Here is a 15119-nt window from a genome sequence, read left to right on the forward strand (position 1 = left end):
CCCACTCCACTCCACCACTGGTTAACAATCTCATATGACACAATGAGAGTTCAGCTATATACTACAGTATATACTTGGTCGTATGATGAATAGCGAAAATAGTTGATCTAAGCTCACAAGCTCACCTCTCTACTCTCTCTCTCTCTCTCTCTCTCTCTCTTCTCTCTCTCTCTCTCTCTCTCTCTCTCTCTCTCTCTCTCTCTCTCTCTCTCTCTCTCTCTCTCTCTCTCTCTCTCTCTCTCTCTCTCTCTCTCTCTCTCTCTCTCTCTCTCTCCAAAATGTGTGAAAATTTTCACCTTGGCATGCCCAGGTTGAAAATTAAAGTAAGGATTTTGCTGTGCACTGGTATGTGTGACGGATGCGTTGAGCTTAGTTTTTACAATATGTATCATCTAATCTAATGTATCACCGTGTGCTGATGTAATGACTCATGTAAAAGAAAATATATTTTTCTTAAAGTTGTGTTTTGCCTACATGCTGTTTATACATTTGGATGAAGATTATAATTTGTCTTACATAAGAGTCCCAGATGGCAGGTAGGTTGCATGGTCCGATGTGTATATTAGAGATGATGAGATGTTCAGCTGCATTAACTTGTTCAAGTCTAGCAAACAGGGCTCACAACCCCAAACACACAGCTTGGCAACAGTGAGAATTTACAGTTATGCAGTGTTGATTACTTGGCCTAGATACAGCAATATGGATTATTCTTATCCTCGCTTCTCCGAACGATGTGATGCATCATGGGGCATAGGGTTTGTAAGTTCACTGGTTTATGTAAAATATGTAAATAAGTAGCAGAAATCCAATCATGTGGTAGTGATGCAGAAACATTTACAGAAAACCAGCAGCAGCACAAATTAAAATATGTTTTCAAATTTGTGTTTGTGTTTATTGCAAACTCTTGTCAGGGAGATAGGATATATCTATATTAGACATTTAGAGGGTCTAGATCAGTGGTACTCAAACCTTTTCAGCAATGGACCATAAATATTAATCCATGCTTGTCATGACCCAACCCAATCAATGTACTATTTATTCATGATAATTAATTGACAATGAATTGTTTGACAGCTGACAACAGCCATGTTTTTAATAATTGAAAGCTCACAATGAAGACAAAATGACAGTTTTTCCTCCCGTATTCAGGAAAAGCCAGCAACAAAGCATTCTTCAGGCAAATTATGTTTTCGAAAAGTTTTTAAAGGCACACCAAAGCCTGCTCTGAAAAGTACTTAAACAAATTCTTGTACAGTAACACATGCCAGCAAACAACATTATGATTATCAGCAAATTCAGATTAAAAACAAATTACTCAGTGCAGTAGTTTTTAGAAATGCAACATTTAACTAAAAGTATTTTTTTCATAACTGGCTTAGACTACTGTAATTGAATTGCTGTTCCAATCTTGCTGTACAAACAATTTAACAACTTAATAGATATCTCCCACAACACAGTTTATGCACCACTGGTCTAGACTATATCAAGAAAGTGAATTGTATGGAGATTTTCTCAAGGTTTTGGCAATGAACCATTTCTGGAAATGAATAATTAAACAGTCCTTGAAGTTTGATCAGAAGTAGAATAATTACTGGACTGTAGACCAAAAGAGACACATGAAAATCCAACCATAAACAAATGTCCATTCACAGAATACTGAAGAGCATTAAAAATCAGACCTGTGGGCTGTGGGAGTAGCAAAGCAATACTGCTGAATGAGTCATTGTTTTGAATGCTGTCAACATGTCTTTGATGGCTCCAGATTACAGCGGGGTTGGTTCGGAACTTGGAGCCAGTTATATGAATAGCTCCTTGAGAGAACGGCATACAGGAATGTGTAGTATTGTAGTACGCTCTGTCAGAAACTGTTAGCTATAATGCATACTGATGTTTAAATAGTGAAGCTATTCAAGGCTTTTCTGTGTGTGTGTGTGGGGGGTGGGGGGGGGGGTATAATTCGCTGTCAGCGATCATGTTTATTCCACAATTGGCTGATTATGTTGTTGTCCAGTTAAATCACAAGCGTATTTTAGGAAACATCAACATGGCAGACATAATCTTGAGAAAGGAAAATCCAGGCCAAAGTAATTATTTCATAACTAAGCAGGATCGGGTGCATCCAGAAACATTGTATATAATTGTAAACATATCTGACAGTAAATTGTCCTCCACAGCCTGCAGTTAGACTTTCAAAAAACAACAACAAAAAACAGCGGACAATAATATATCTACCATGCTCAGACACAAGCAGGCCCTAACCCTAAAGTAATAATTAACAATAACCCCTAATTCAACCCTTGATGTTGATCGCCAAGCAGGGAGGCATTGGGTACCATATTTATCATTTTGATTAGACTCAGCCAGGGATTGAACCCCCGACCTCCCAGTGTCAGGGCAGACAAGGCCACTGAGTTGGTTATCATACTGCTGTTCAGTTACTACTGTAGGCCTGCTTGTGTCTGAAGCATGGTAGATACTGTTCGCAGAAGAAAGTTCTTATATTGGATGGATTCTTTTGAAGCATGTAGAGGGGTCCCTGCGAGTCCAGGGACTGTATTTGTACTGTACTACTTCAACAGGAGACAGGCTCCTGAACTATGGGCCACATGGCTCGGGAACTGTTACATGGCTACTTACTTTAATACATATAGGCCTATCAGTGGCGGAACAACTCAAAGCCGGGCCGGGAGGCACAGCACAGCACAGTGATCAGGCCCCCCCTGCGCATGCACGCACGCGCGCGCGCGTGGGTGCACAAAAAAATTGCGGGTTTTGGACGGATTCGGTCACTTTTTGGGGGGCTTTTTGTCACTTTATTTCGGTTTTAGGGTTAGGGTAGGGTTAGGTTAGGGTTATGTTGTTTAATTCTTATTTTTGCCTGATTTTACCGATTTATTATCTGACGGCACGGGCCCGCGAGGGTCGCGGGCCGGGAGGCGGCCGCCTCCCTGGCCTCCCCGGACGCTCCGCCACTGAGGCCTATAGCTGTTAGCAGCAATACGGGGGCCAAGGATTGCAATATACAATATAGAAAAAGCAATACGCAATACAAGCAATAAGCCATCGAAACATAATAGACTGAACTTGAGAGAAAGAAGACCATGCAATTAACAAATGAGCATTGGAATCAGAGAAGATTAAAGTTTGCCCATTTTTTTGCGTCATCTACACAACAGAAACAATTGTAGTATTCTATATGCTATTAGAGTTTCATCATTATTCCTAGTCAGTCTGTTTAGCTGGGAACTGTAATCGAACCTGTGACCTTCTGTTTCCCAGGTGTCCTCTCTATGCATTCAGCTACAACAGCCCTGTTTAAGTTTTCTGAAAAGCATAAAGTTTTGCCTTCTGTCATGCGCCATGCCCCTGTTTCACTAGGACATACAAAATAAATACAGTCAAAACGCTATTTCAAAATCTGAAGTGAGCATACAACATATAACATTTCCCCAAATGCTACCCAAAAGAACCAGCTTACTTGGGCTCCACTCCTGTTACAGTAGCTGCAGGCTTAGAGAGGGGAATAAAATGGGTGAAATCACACTAATGACACAGCACCTTACACTTGACCTCAAGGCCAACACTGCAACTCTATAGAGCACTACAAACGAAAAGGCCCAATACCCTGTTTGCACACAGCAGTCCAGCTTCCCTCTAGGGCTACAATAAGTTGGGATTCAAACCAGCAACCTTCTGACTGATAGGTAGACAGTAGACACTCTACTAGCTACTGCAACCCCAAAATTGCTATTGAGAGAAAGAGCTCATGCACAGCTGTTTTTTTATGAAGCCATGCCCTCTACAATGTTCATTGGCTCATGGTGGCTTCATTTTTTCAAGTACAAACTTCTCGTCAACTGGGATTATGGTCCATAGATTGTGTGTAGAACATTTCACGCAGATTGCTCAAAAATCCCATAAGTACAGATTCAAGTATTTTTCTATCTACTCAAAATGGCGAAAAATCTAAGGGTGGAGCTTACTGGTCAAAGTGATAGATGTGTTCCTCATGAGTCAAGGCACATGACACAGGCCAAACGAGGCATGACTTATGCCTGTTCAAGGTTTGCATTTTAAACGATTGCTTTCGTTAACAATAGTATAAGAGCATAAAAGGATGCAATGTTTAAGAAATATAATAAAAAAGCATAAGAGGAAATGAGAGTCCATGAAACACAATAAGAGCATAAAAATAGAAAAACGCAACAGACAAAAGTGTGTTTTGAGAAGGGATTTAAAAGAGAATTACACTCGCTGAACTTGCTTGCCTGTTAAGATGTTGACCAGGGTTCTCCTGGTCTAATCTCCCCCCTGGCCCTGCATGCATGCGGTTGCTATATCAACAGGAATCTAGCTAAAGGTAAATGACACAACGGACAATGACTGAATTAGTCCCAGACAGTACAAGTTACCAAGATGATGCTGTTGAATGGATAAATGTGTTTACCTAACAATAAGGAGAACATGTCCAGTGAGTTGATTAACTAATCACTCTACTAATAAACAATCAGAATTTGTTTTGTCAGTTTAGATTCACAAGTACCCGTACTTAAGAAATAGTCTATTTAACTGTATGCTATTTTACAATGTGTGAAGAACAATGAAGGATACTAAAGATAGGCCACTTACACTAACTAGCCTACTCAGTCCAATGACTAAAATATCCTTCAAAGGTGGTGTCAGTCTCTCAAATGGGGGCACGTGTACCCCTAGGGGAAGTAATCCATTTTGCATTTTCTCTCGTGAGAGAAAGTTCAAAAATTGAAGAATTTCTTTTACTGTTATGTTTGTATGTTTTTTCATTCAATGGGATGAGAACATATGTATCGGGTGGTTTTTTACAAGTTCTATTTATTTATTATATTTTCACATAAAGGCCCTTCAACAGTGTACAAATGTGGCAGGACGGATTGACAGCCGCAGCAGCTAGAGACATAAAATGGAAGCACAACAAGTACAAGACAAAACAAGACAAAACAACAACAATTTAACAGGCAGTCATACTGTTATGTTTAATGATATAACATAAAACAAACTTCATGTGCACAAGTCTGCTGATGTGTAAAGTGTTAACCCCCCCAATCGCCATTATGCTGTTTATCTCCAATATATTGACATAAAAACTGGACTTTTGATGTCCATATTTTCCAAGCAAAAGGGGTTAGGCCTACTTGGATTCAGAAATCAAGGAAAGGGGGTATTGAAACCAAAAAGTTTGAGAACCACTGGTTAAGTAATGTTTTGTTACAGTAAGTGTTAAATAGCTCTATATTCTGTCAATGTGTGTTTGGGTCTCTCGTCTCTCCAGGCAGCTCAGAAAAAGTATTTTCAGGGCGGGATACTAGTGAAACAAGTGAAATTGTAGCTTATGTGAGAAAGAAATGTGCAAGAAAAAAAAGAACTTGAAAACTATAACATTGAATCTGATCAATTATATTTGTGGGGTTCTCTCTCTTGATTGATACAAACACAGTGAAAGGGGATTAAGTACAAAATTATTGGCATTAAAATATACTTAAAGTACCATAAGTAGAATTACTCAAATGTTTCAAAATAGCAGATCTACAAGCTCACAATGTGTCGCGATGCCACGTGTTGTGAGCTTGTAGATCATCTATTTTCAAATAGCCTATGTATAAAATAGGGCTAAAGTGGTTAATGTTTTATATTTTTTTATCTGCAAAGTAACTAGTAAAAAAAGTTTTCAAATAATTGTAGTGGAGTAAAAAGTACAACATTTGTCTGAGATGTAGTTGAGTAGAACTAAAAGTTTTTAAATTTGGAAATACTCAAGTCAAGTAAAAGTACCTCGAAATTAGTATTTGAGTAAATACATTTGGTTACTTTCCACCATTTATACACGCAGCACACCCCACACACACACACATTCCACCCTTTATGAATCATAATAAAGCGGTGTGTTTAGCTGTAGTGTATGCTGTTGCTGTGCCTCTGGTCTACGCCCCGTAAAACAAACTTAACAGCGGAACAAGGAAGTCAACGAGCACCTGCTGTCTGTAGTGTTGATGCTGTCTATTCATCCTCGTCTCACTCTACCGACGTCGTTGGCTTCGCCATCGGTCATTTTAGGTGAGTATTTGCACAGGAGTGGAGGACTACCTACCGAAGCCATATATTGGATCATTTAGCAAGTGAAAAATATTGTTTTAATGCATCTTCACGACTATATAAGTGCGCACTGTGTGTGATGAAGTAGGAAACACTGCAGTCTCACTTTCATTTCTCCAAAGTTACTAGCTTGGCGGTTGGATGGTTATTATCCGTGTGGGATGCTTGTCTTCCAGAATTCAAACTTGACTTGAGTAAAAGTACAAAAGTATTGGTATCAAAATGTACTTAAAGTACCAAAAGTAGAAAGTACTAATTATGCAGATTGCAGAATGTCCCATTTCACAAGTTCAAAATGCAAATAGTGATCTACAAGCTAACAATGCTTCGTATCGCAACGCATTGTGAGCTTGTAGATCTGCTATTTTCAAATGGCTCTGATATATATATACATGTCTGAAGTGGTTAGTGTGTTTACTGTTTTGTAATAATAAATCAAAATCTACAAAGTAACTAGTATAACGTTTTAATATAATTGTAGTGGAGTGAAAGTACAATATTTTCCTCTGAGATGTAGTGGGGTAGAAGTAAAAGTATTGAAAATTGTTCGTAAGTACAGTACTTGAATACATGTACTTAGTTACTTTCCTCCACTGTGAAGTAGTAAACACACACTGCACTTTCTCACTGTCTCACTTTCATTTCTCACAAGTTACTAGCTACAGTGTAGGCTGTAGGATGGTTATCAGTGTGGGATGCTTGCCTTGAAGTGAACCATGAAATAATTGGCAATGTATGATCTGAGAACAGCACACTGACCCCCAGGGGTCCTTGAGGGGATCCCCAGACTGATAGTTAGGGACCAAATGTTCTGTAACTCCTTTTTTTGTGTTTTGTGTTTAAAAAAAATAAATCAAAAAGGACAAAATTACATAGACCTAATACCCTATAGATATAAAGCAGAGTCAAAATGAAACAAAACAAACATAAGACAACCAAAGCTACAAAAGGACACATACACAGGTCTGTAACTCTGAGAGGATTCTAGAACTGGGGGTCCGTGGTCTAATGAATATCAAACTGGTTTGAGAAAAGTTTGAGAATCACTGATCTACCCTGTACTGTTCAAGCGGTGACTGGTTCTTGGATGATGATCAGTAGAAATATGGTCTCAGGCAGCAGACCCCTTTTGAATCCCGGGCAGAACATGGAAGTTACGGAGTGTAAAGCCTAATAGCCCTATTGTGATATTTTCCCCGGTAAAATAAAACAAAATACTCTCATTTTCCTCAGATGAGCATACCAGTTTGTTAGGTCTGCAACTATCGGTTATTTTCTTAGGGATTATCCTATCAATGGTCTATCAATCAGTCGATTAACGTCTTAAGTGTTATTTTATAATTTGTTGGACAACGGTGTCCTGCAAAAAGAGATCTGCATCTACAATGCGACTCATTGTGAACTTGTAGATGGGCTATTTTTAAAAAAAAATCCCCCCCCCCCTTTTTTTACAATTACATACTCAAGATAATGTTATTAAATTATCAATGTATTTGTTTGATAATTGATTAGTTTAACTAATTGTACTCCAACAGTGTGTTTTTGACTAACATTGGTTTTCCTGTGTTCTCTGTGGAACAGGTCAGGCAGGATGGCTGAGGTTGAGGATGAAGGATTCAAAGCTGTGGATCTGTCTCCAGAGTCAGAATCCAGCGCTCAGGTAAATGAGGTTGAGGATGAAGGATTCAAAGCTGTGGATCTGTCTCCAGAGTCAGAATCCAGCGCTCAGGTAAATGATCCCCCTCAGAGCCAGGACGAGGAGGAGGGTCAACCCACACACACAGGTAGGCCTGAGTACATAATCGCCTAATCTCAATGATCCTATATTAGAATTGGCTAATGGGAGGAAGGGTGGGCGGACCACGGTCACGCCACTGTGACTCAGACATAACCATAAACAAACCCGATGCGCCCATATAGGGGTCAGGACCATGGCCAAGTTACTATGACTCAGACATAACCTTAAACAAACCCGATATGCCCATATATAGGCATGTCACTATGAGTCAGGCATAACCATAAACATACCCGATACACCCATATATAGGCATATATAGTGATCCGGTTGTCCAGAGCTACAGATCCGACTGCTTTGCCCATATATTGTCATCATGTGCATATATGGGGCCGACCGACTTCAAACACAGCGAGCGCAAAGTGTGGTACCCGGTGCGATTGTCCAGAACAGGTATATATAGAAATCCGGTTGTCCAGAACTGCCAATCCAACTGATATGCCCATATATGGGCATATCATATATATACTATATACTGATGACATCAGGGATCTCCATATATGGGCATAAAAGGGACACAGACTGACAGATACATAGATCTCCATATGGGCACAAGATGTAGATGTAGATGACAATTCATCGTCAACTAATATTTCCTGATGGTGACAGCCCTCCATGCAGGCCCCCCCACGGAGGAGCTCCAGCCTACGGTCCCCACAGAGGAGGACCCTGCCCCGCCAACCGACACCGACTCCAAGCAAAATCGCTGGATGTCAGCTCTGGACCAATTCAAGCTGAAGAGGTTCCTTGTGTTGAGGGTAAATACACCTTTCACTGCATGAAAAGATAGTGTACACACATCCACTTCAGTGCCCAGGACAAAAAACTGTTCCACCATAAAAGAGAATTAAGTCTGCACACTGGTTAGACATGCTCCGCTGTGTTTTATTGCGCTCTGAAGTTTCGATCACCCAGTGTGTACAGACTTTCTTTTCTTTTATGTTAAAAACACTTTCCCAACATATCACACCAACATGTGATGGTGAAATTTAACTTTTGCAGTCACCCCAAAATACAACTGTTGGAATTATTTGAGAAAACGGAATAGCATTTAGGATTGTTGTTTTAATACTTATTATTGCAGTTGGAAGCTTATATCCACAATAAATAACGGTCATTAATTTTGTGCCACTTTTTGTTCAATAATGGATTATTGTTCAACTATATGGTCATATGGGCCTCCAAAACAAATCTTGCAAAATTACAGGTTGCACAAAATAGGGCTGCTAGACTTGTTCTGGGTTGTTCTATTAGAACTAGCACTGAAAAGATGCACTCCAGCCTTTCATGGATCACTATTTCCTCAAGCTTGACCAGATATTTTTTTTGTAATGACACACATACCGGTAATCACAATACAAGATGTGCTGCTAATGGTTATATAAAGTAGTTGTGTCTAGTTCAAAGACAAAACCTGTAAGAAAGAAGTACATTCTAGCCGAATACAGATGACTAATTGAAGGCACACCTTTAGGTAAATTACAACATTGTGTTATTTCGTACCAGTGTGTTTTCATGTATTAATTCATCTGTTTTATATTGATGTATATCAATGAAACTGTAATGGGAATTAATGCAATTTAATGTTGTAGTCTTTTAATGTGTTATATGATTTGTTTTGTGTGGACCCCAGTAAGACTAGCTGATTGCCATGGCATCAGCTATGGGGATCCTTTTCAAATGAAAAATAAACAAATAAATAAACGGTAAACATTGCAGCTGCTATACCAGGGTAGATGTCATTAACTAATTCAATCAACTGACTTCATGTCAATTTGTCAGAGGGATTGGCACAACTGCAGTATGTCAAGAGATTAGCTATGGCAACCAAGTCAACCATTGTGAGTTACTGAAGCTAGTTCAGCATGTCAAATGAAGGCTCCTCGAATTAAGACAACTAGGGCCCTCAGGGCACAAACCCCCAACCCACTCCATTTAAAATGATTGTTCTTGACATTTATGTTCCTAGATCATCATCTGGAAATTAAATATATAATAATTATGACTCATTCAAAAATGCCTAATGTAGCTTACTATTTTGCATGCAGATGACATAGCAAAATAAGGATGTCCTTGAATGATTCCCACTAATAGGATGTTTATCTGCTCGTGTGTACAAATTCCTGATTGTGTATGCACAGTTGTATTAATTTGTAGTTAATTGTTACAAATTATGTCCTATCATCTGTTGGTATTTTATCTGGCATTCTGCCATTATGTTGATGTTGAGATCCAGTGCTCCTTAAAATGCACCCAAACCCCAGCATTCTTATTCTGGGGAAAGCTTTGCGACGCGTTGTAAGCTTGTAGATTGACTATTTTCAGGAAGATATTTAATGTAGAGCGAAAACAGAAAATACACTAGTATAGAGCCCTGAGGGACTCCGCTCAACAACTTAAGGGTTTAAGTGGTTAATCAAGGATTCACACTGAGGATCGGGATGAAAATTGTCTACATGAAAGCATTCATAAACCCTTGATCGGCTTTCACCAGGGCTCTATACTTGGTCCGCTCCTTTTTTCCTCTACACCAAATCTCTTTTGCGAAAATAGCTGATCTACAATCTCACAGCGTGTTGCAATGTGACATGCTGTGAGCTTGTAGCTTGTAGCTTGTTTTTGATGAATGTTAACCCCAGAATAGAGACGCTGGGGTTCAATAAGAATTAGTCATTATGGACAGGGTTAACTGCATTTGTGTTCTTTGCTTAAGCCGTATGTCTCCTCGCAAATCTCATACTGTATCTGCACTGACAGGACAGTTTTAGAATGTTTAATGCAGTCCTACATCTCTTGTGTCCTTTGTGAGGAAGGGCCAGTTTCATTCTATTTCATTGGAATCTTTGATCTGAACTGACCTTTGGACTTGATGCTTGAAAGCAGTCACATCACAATGGGAAAATGTAAAATGACACCTGTGTTTTGTTTTTGTCCCCAGCCTGGCACTCTGCAGCAGGCCATTGAAGACATCAGGGCTGCTGCGGATAAAGAGGTGGATGGTGGAGTCCAGAGTGTTTGGCTGATGGCGGAGTGAGTTTCACACACTTCTTAATGACATTTGTTGTCACAGTTTTTAAGGAATACTTTTGTATATGTAGTTTTGTGCCCGTCACACCAGTGATTCTCAACCGTTTCACACATTTAACCACCATTTTGAGTTGTCCATGAATTTAGGAACTAAATAACACAATATTTCCCCTGTACTTGTTAATTGTGTGCGACCCATCGTGTAGCCCAGTACTGGGTCCCAAACCACAAGGAGTGCCTTATACAGTACACCTCAAAGGAGCAAGGGCTGTGAATCTTCTGCTATCTCACGATTCGATTCGATTCCGATTCTTGGGGTCACGATTCCGATTTTTTTCGACAAAACAAAAAATAAAGAGAATCGATTCTGAATCGTCCAACAGTAGAATCGCGATTCGTATTCGAATCGATTTTTTCCAACACCCCTAGGGGCAACCCCAGGAACTGTAACCCAGAGTTGTTCTCCTAGTTATCAATATCCTCATCTAACCCAGAACTCCTGTATTGCTCTAAACCCAATGCTCTGTTTGTTAGTCAAGGCACGGGAGCTGCTCATTTCACTGAAATGAACACAGAAGGAAAATTACGTGACTGGAGGACATTTTGTCGAGTGCATTTGCGGATGTCAGGCCATATCACTCGTACGCGAGGTTTCTGGAAACATTAAAAAAGAAAAAGCGGGCCCTGTGACGATGAATAATGCATGCCATTCTGCGTCTCTGTCTGACACGCGTTAACTTTTGTCCTACAATGGCCCTGCAGTTGGTGCTGTGGTTACAGCGGCTGTGGAAGGATTCGTGCAACAAAAGAGTGCATTATATGGAAATTTCAGCCACAGCACTTAGTGTCCCTTCGGGAGCCAAGTGAGTGTCATACAAGGTAACGATGAACTTACGTCAAGTGGATGAACTTTTCAAAGCCAACTTCGTTTGTTGTTCGCTTTAGCTAGAAGGCGATAATTATTCATTGAAGTGGTTTCAAGCCATCTCCTTTTTGAAATAGGTGATAATATTTGGGGAAATTCAAGAAGCTTTAATTTGTCACTCACTCATACAAATACAGTATGTCATGTCAGGTGTGACGTTCTCCACAGACTGCTAACAATATAGAATAAAACAACAAATAATAAAAACAAGGTATATTGCAAGTACAAACATTGTAGCAATCGTAATAAAGTGAACAACAATGTATGTGGAATTACATCAGTTCCTGTCTAGGATATATAACTGTTGCATCCAGAGAATAAATGCATACATACATACATTCAGCAGAAGCGTTGTCAAAAGTATACGTATAGTGAATTTGACAAAAAAAAAAGAAAGTTAAGAACTCTTGTGAGCAAGGGTGTACAGATTTAAGTCAGTTACCCTGTAGTTTGGTCATTGTTCAGGGCTCTGATAGCCTTGACGAATAAAACTCTTTCTGTCTCTCTCTGTCGTGAACTTTTGCCACCTTTGACAGTGACAGTGCGTTTCATTTCTCTGGGGTTGTTTTTTCTTATTCAGTGTGTGGGCTACATTTTTCATTTTTGAGTCTTCCAGGAACACTGTGCTGCCTTATGTTATTATTAGAGACACCAAACAGTTATTGAAATTATGGAACGGCTGACGTAGTTGACTTTGACATTCCACAACAGAAGGCTCTGAAGCAGCGCTCGCTCCGATTAATGACTGCAAGCCTCAGAGGTCTGATGAGAAGCGCTGCTATCATGCTTGAGCCCCAGCGGAATGTTCTGCTGCCTGGAGCCTGAACCTGTAGCTTAGTAACACCTCTTTCCCCACGGCTCCTGTGCTCAGCCGAGGTTAACTCATTCCTTCAGCCCAGTCAGAGGTAAATCGTCTCAGCGCCCACACCTTTTCATGTGCTGCCTTGGATGCTCAGTGAATTCTCTGGCTTATCGTACTATGGCTTCCGGCGGCAGTTAAATGTCTCATTTGACATCGGTCACGTGCACAAAGCTCACCGGCCCATGAGAATGAGAGCCAGTCTAGGATCAAATAATGATAAATAATAATAATAATAGAGTGCTACCCTGGATTAGTATTAGGCAATGGGGCAAGGGACAGAGATGCACACAGCACATGCCCTAAAAGGTCATTTTAACAACTTAAGTGCTATATACTTTGTTGTACGATGAATAGCTAAACAAGTTCATCAGCGCATTGAGACGCATTGTGAGCTTGAAGATCTGCTATTTTTGCTGTTTGATCGTTTTGAATTATTTAGAAAAATGTACAGTATAATGATATGCCCAAAATAGGGACGACAGGTAGAAAGTTGTTAACAAAGCCTGTCCAATATAGATAATGTATTAGGAGTTTTAAACACGAGATGGATGGCCGCTTTGATTCGTTTATTGGGGTGTTAAAATATTCTGCAGATTTTGGTTAAACAAGTTCAGGGACTCGTAGATGCTTGAAAGCATATTGAATGTTTTTTGCCACGGGCATTTTGTGAAATCTTGACGCTTTTGCTGTACATAATTCACATTCAAGAACACACAACCCCCCAGAGACACACACACCCTGGACACGCTCACTAAGCACACCACAACTCTAATACGTACATAACCTTTTACCATCTGATACTCAGAGCCCAGGCATTTAGTCTGTCCCCAAGTATGCACCCGGCTTTCCATACTTTAGCCATGACAGCTATGTAGTGTTTCAGTCAAGTATTGTTTTTCTGGTTTAGATTAATTTTTGGGCTTTTCATGCCTTTATTGATAGTACAGTAGGTAGACACGAAACGGGGAGAGAGAAAAGGAGGAGTGACATGCAGCAAAGGCCGTCGGGATTGGGACTCGAACCCGCGACACGCTGTCAGGCTACGTTGGAGCCCTTATTTGACACCTTAGTACTTTCTTCTCCCTCACAGGGTCTACATTCCTAAATGCAGAAGCTCTGACAAGAGAGAATGGAGATCTTGTTTAAAGACACGTCAGAATCTCAATCACCCAATTCACCAAATACTCAAAATACGATATTGAATTTGACTCGATGACATTGGTGCAAAACATACCAACACTGATCAAAATGCACATTGACATTGAGAGATTGTGTGTGTGTGTGTGTGTGTGTGTATATATATATATATATATATATATATATATATATATATATATACATACACACACACACACACACATACATACATACATACATACATACATACATACATACATACATACATACATACATACATACATACATACATACACACACACACACACACACACAATTTATACACACACACAAGATGCAGCCAGGTACGTGGGGGAATGCCGGCCGCACGTTATAGAGCAAGTGGCTACGGTACTGGTGTAAAGTGTTGGGAGATGGAAGTGCATTTTATAGATGGTGAGCTTTTGTACGGCATACTGCATTCTTAGGCCGATAAGTGTACAAAAAATTCAAGCAAACAGTGCGTAAGCAGAGCAAGCATGCGGACAGTGATAGGTTCTACTGCAAACAACAGGTATACAGAGGGCGAAGATAATATGTGCAGGGCATGTCAACTGTGCAGGGCATCAAGGCAAGTCTCTCTAACCATCTGTCCACCGCGTCACCTTGTATTACGCACTGATATCATGCCTGCTGACAGTCACCATCTGCACACACAATGCGCTGTGTTGGTTTGCTAACACACTGGAAAGGCTATATGCGCTGGAAATATGGATGCCAACATCTGGGCTGCAGTCATTCTCATTACAAAGGAAATGAAGTGAAACTGTTGCCAGGCCTCACATTCCTTCTAGGGCCAGACCTATTGACCGGGGTGATATATTGGCCATTATTTGACGGCATGCAAAAAATGTGTAGTTTAAAAAATATATATATATATATTTTAAAACAAACGGTTACAACACATCACATTGCGATGTGTGAACTTGTAGATTGGCTATTTTAGAACATTCTAAATGAAACTAAGTGGTTAATAAATACAATTATTTGCAGATAATCTGTGAAATGTATATTTGATTGTATAATTAAAGTTATTTTCGTAGTTCGAAATGTACTAAATGTAATTTGTGTTTATTTGAATTCATTTGTTTGCTTATAAGTTCAATGTTTAAAAAAATATAAACTTAACCAAATCTAGTTCTCAAATTGATTAGAAAATGTTGCACTTTTTGACAAAATATTGGTCAAAACATCAGTAGTCGGGG

The 15119-nt window shown here is 39.8% G+C and overlaps 1 protein-coding gene across 6 annotated transcripts in view; it reads left to right on the forward strand.

The window, feature by feature from the left end:
* Positions 1 to 5956: 5956 nt before the first annotated feature.
* tprg1 (tumor protein p63 regulated 1) overlaps positions 5957 to 15119 on the forward strand; it is a 701399-nt gene continuing 692236 nt past the window's right edge. For 2 of the 6 annotated variants that reach the window (XR_013933331.1, XM_080431236.1), the window contains exons 1-4: positions 5957 to 6090; positions 7711 to 7913; positions 8534 to 8682; positions 10863 to 10954. Coding sequence is in view for 5 of the 6 variants with exons in the window: in XM_080431236.1 (XP_080287362.1) it covers positions 7721 to 7913; positions 8534 to 8682; positions 10863 to 10954 (434 nt within the window). In the remaining variant the exon portion in view is untranslated. Of the gene's footprint in view, positions 6153 to 7710; positions 7914 to 8533; positions 8683 to 10862; positions 10955 to 15119 lie in introns of all 6 variants that reach the window. The other 4 variants (XM_080431238.1, XM_080431239.1, XM_080431240.1 and 1 more) reach the window with 4 other exon arrangements.

Source organism: Gymnoscopelus braueri, assembly GCF_963280865.1.
Source record: "Gymnoscopelus braueri genome assembly, chromosome: 6".
NCBI classification, from domain to species: domain Eukaryota; kingdom Metazoa; phylum Chordata; class Actinopteri; order Myctophiformes; family Myctophidae; genus Gymnoscopelus; species Gymnoscopelus braueri.